Source organism: Galeopterus variegatus, unplaced genomic scaffold (assembly GCF_000696425.1).
Source record: "Galeopterus variegatus unplaced genomic scaffold, G_variegatus-3.0.2 Scaffold10522, whole genome shotgun sequence".
Lineage (NCBI taxonomy): Eukaryota > Metazoa > Chordata > Mammalia > Dermoptera > Cynocephalidae > Galeopterus > Galeopterus variegatus.
In genome coordinates, this window is record NW_007736633.1 from 41,334 (window position 1) to 43,351 (window position 2,018).

At 33.8% G+C, this 2,018-nt stretch overlaps 1 protein-coding gene across 1 annotated transcript in view; it reads left to right on the forward strand.

Moving 5' to 3' along the window:
* MUT (methylmalonyl CoA mutase) overlaps positions 1-2,018 on the forward strand; it is a 49,947-nt gene that overhangs the window by 29,218 nt on the left and 18,711 nt on the right. The window contains 1 exon segment of the mRNA XM_008594291.1: positions 3-16. Coding sequence (XP_008592513.1) covers positions 3-16 — 14 coding nt within the window.

Consider the following 2,018-nt stretch of genomic DNA (forward strand, 5'->3'; position numbering starts at 1 on the left):
AGGTCCTCTTTTTCAGGTACAAAAAATTGTGAGGAATTTCAAAAAGTATGCCATAAGTCACATTTAGAAAAAGTAGGAAAATGATGATAGACTAAGATGATTTTTTAAAATTTATGAAAGAAGAACATGTTCAGCAAATTCTCTATTTTTAGTTATCAGTTTTTTTAATTGAAACATAATTGATTACACATATTTTTGAGGTACAGAGTTGAATATCAGTACCTATGTACAATATGTGATGATCAAATGAAGATAATTAGTATATGCATCATCACAAAACATAATCATTCTTTGAGACCCTTTACCAATTCTCACTACCTCCGTCCCCTACCTCTTTCCTACTTCTAGTAACCAAAGCTCTGTTCTCTTCTTTCTAATGTTCAGTGTATTATTGGGATTGTTGTATCTTTCCTTCTTTCTTATTTATTTGTTTATTTTTAGCTGCCACTTTTGCATGAAGACATGTGGTATTTCTCCTTCTGTACGTGGCTTATTTCACACAACATAATTTTCTCCAAGTTTATCCATGTTACTCTGAATGGCAGAATTTCATTCTTTTTTTATGGCTGAGTAGTATTCCATTGTGTATGTATACCACATTTTCCTTTTCCAGTTATCTGTTGATGGACATTTAGCTTGGTTCCATCTCTTGGCTATTGTAAATAGAGCTGCAATAAATATGAGAGTGCAGGTATTCCTTTGACATCATGATTTCTATTCCTTTGGGTATATACTCACCAGTGGAATTGCTGGAACATATGACAGTTCTAATTATACTTGTTTTCCATAGTGGCTGCACCAATTTACAGTCCTACCAGCAATGTAGGAGGGTTCCCCTTTCACCACATCCTTGCCAGCATCTTTTATTCTCTGTCTTTTAGATAATAGCCAGTCTAAATGAGGTGAGATGATATCTCAGTGTGGTTTTGATTTGCATTTCCCTGATGCTGAGTGATGTTGAGCATTTTTTCATGTGTCTGTTGACCATTTGTATATCTTCCTCTGAGAAATGTCTATTTGGCTCTTTTGCCCATTTTTAAATCTAGTTACTTGTTTTTTACTGTTAAGTTGTTTGAGTTCCTTGTACATTCTGGATATGAATCCTTGTCAGATGCATAGTTTGCAAATATTTTCTCACATTCTGTAAGTTGTCTTTTTACTCTGTTGATTGTTTCCTTTGCTTTGCAGAAACTTTTTAGTTTGATATATTCCCATTTGTTTATTTTTTCATTTCTTGCCTATGCTTTTGAGTTCTTATTCATAAAGTCTTTACCCAGTCCTACATCCTGAAGTGTTTCCCCTGTGTTTTCTTTTAGGAATTTTATAGTTTCAGGTCTTATATTTAAGTATTTAAGCTTGAGTTGATTTTGGTATATGGCAAGAGGTACAGTTCTAGTTTCATTCTTCTACACATGGATGGTCAGTTTTCTTAACACCATGTACTGAAGTGGCTGTCTTTTCTCGAATGTATGTTCTTGGTGCCTTTGTCAAAGATCAGTTGGCTGTGAGTATGTGGATTGATTTCTGGATTCTCTATTCTGTTCCAGTGGTCCATTTGTTTTTATGCCAGTATCATGCTGTTTCAGTTACTATAGCCTTAATATAATTTGAAGTCAGGTAGTGTAGTGCCTCCAGATTTATTATTATTTTTTTTTGCCTCAGGATTGCTTTGGCTATGCGGGGTCATTTGTTGTTCCATATGAATATTAGGTTAGTTATTTTCTATTTCTGTGAAGAATATAATTGGTATTTTGATGGAGACTGCATTGATTCTGTATATTGCTTTGGGTGGTATGGACATTTTGACAATGTGAATTCTTCCAATACCATAAGTATAAAATATCTTTCCATCCTTTTGTGTCCTCTTTAATTTCTTTCAGCAGTGTTTTGTAGTTCTCACTGTGGAGATTTTTACCTCCTTGGTTAAATTTATTCCTAGGTATTTTATTTTTTGGGGGACTATTGTACATGGGCTTGCTTTCTTGATTTTCTGCTAGTTCATTGTTGGAGTATAAAAA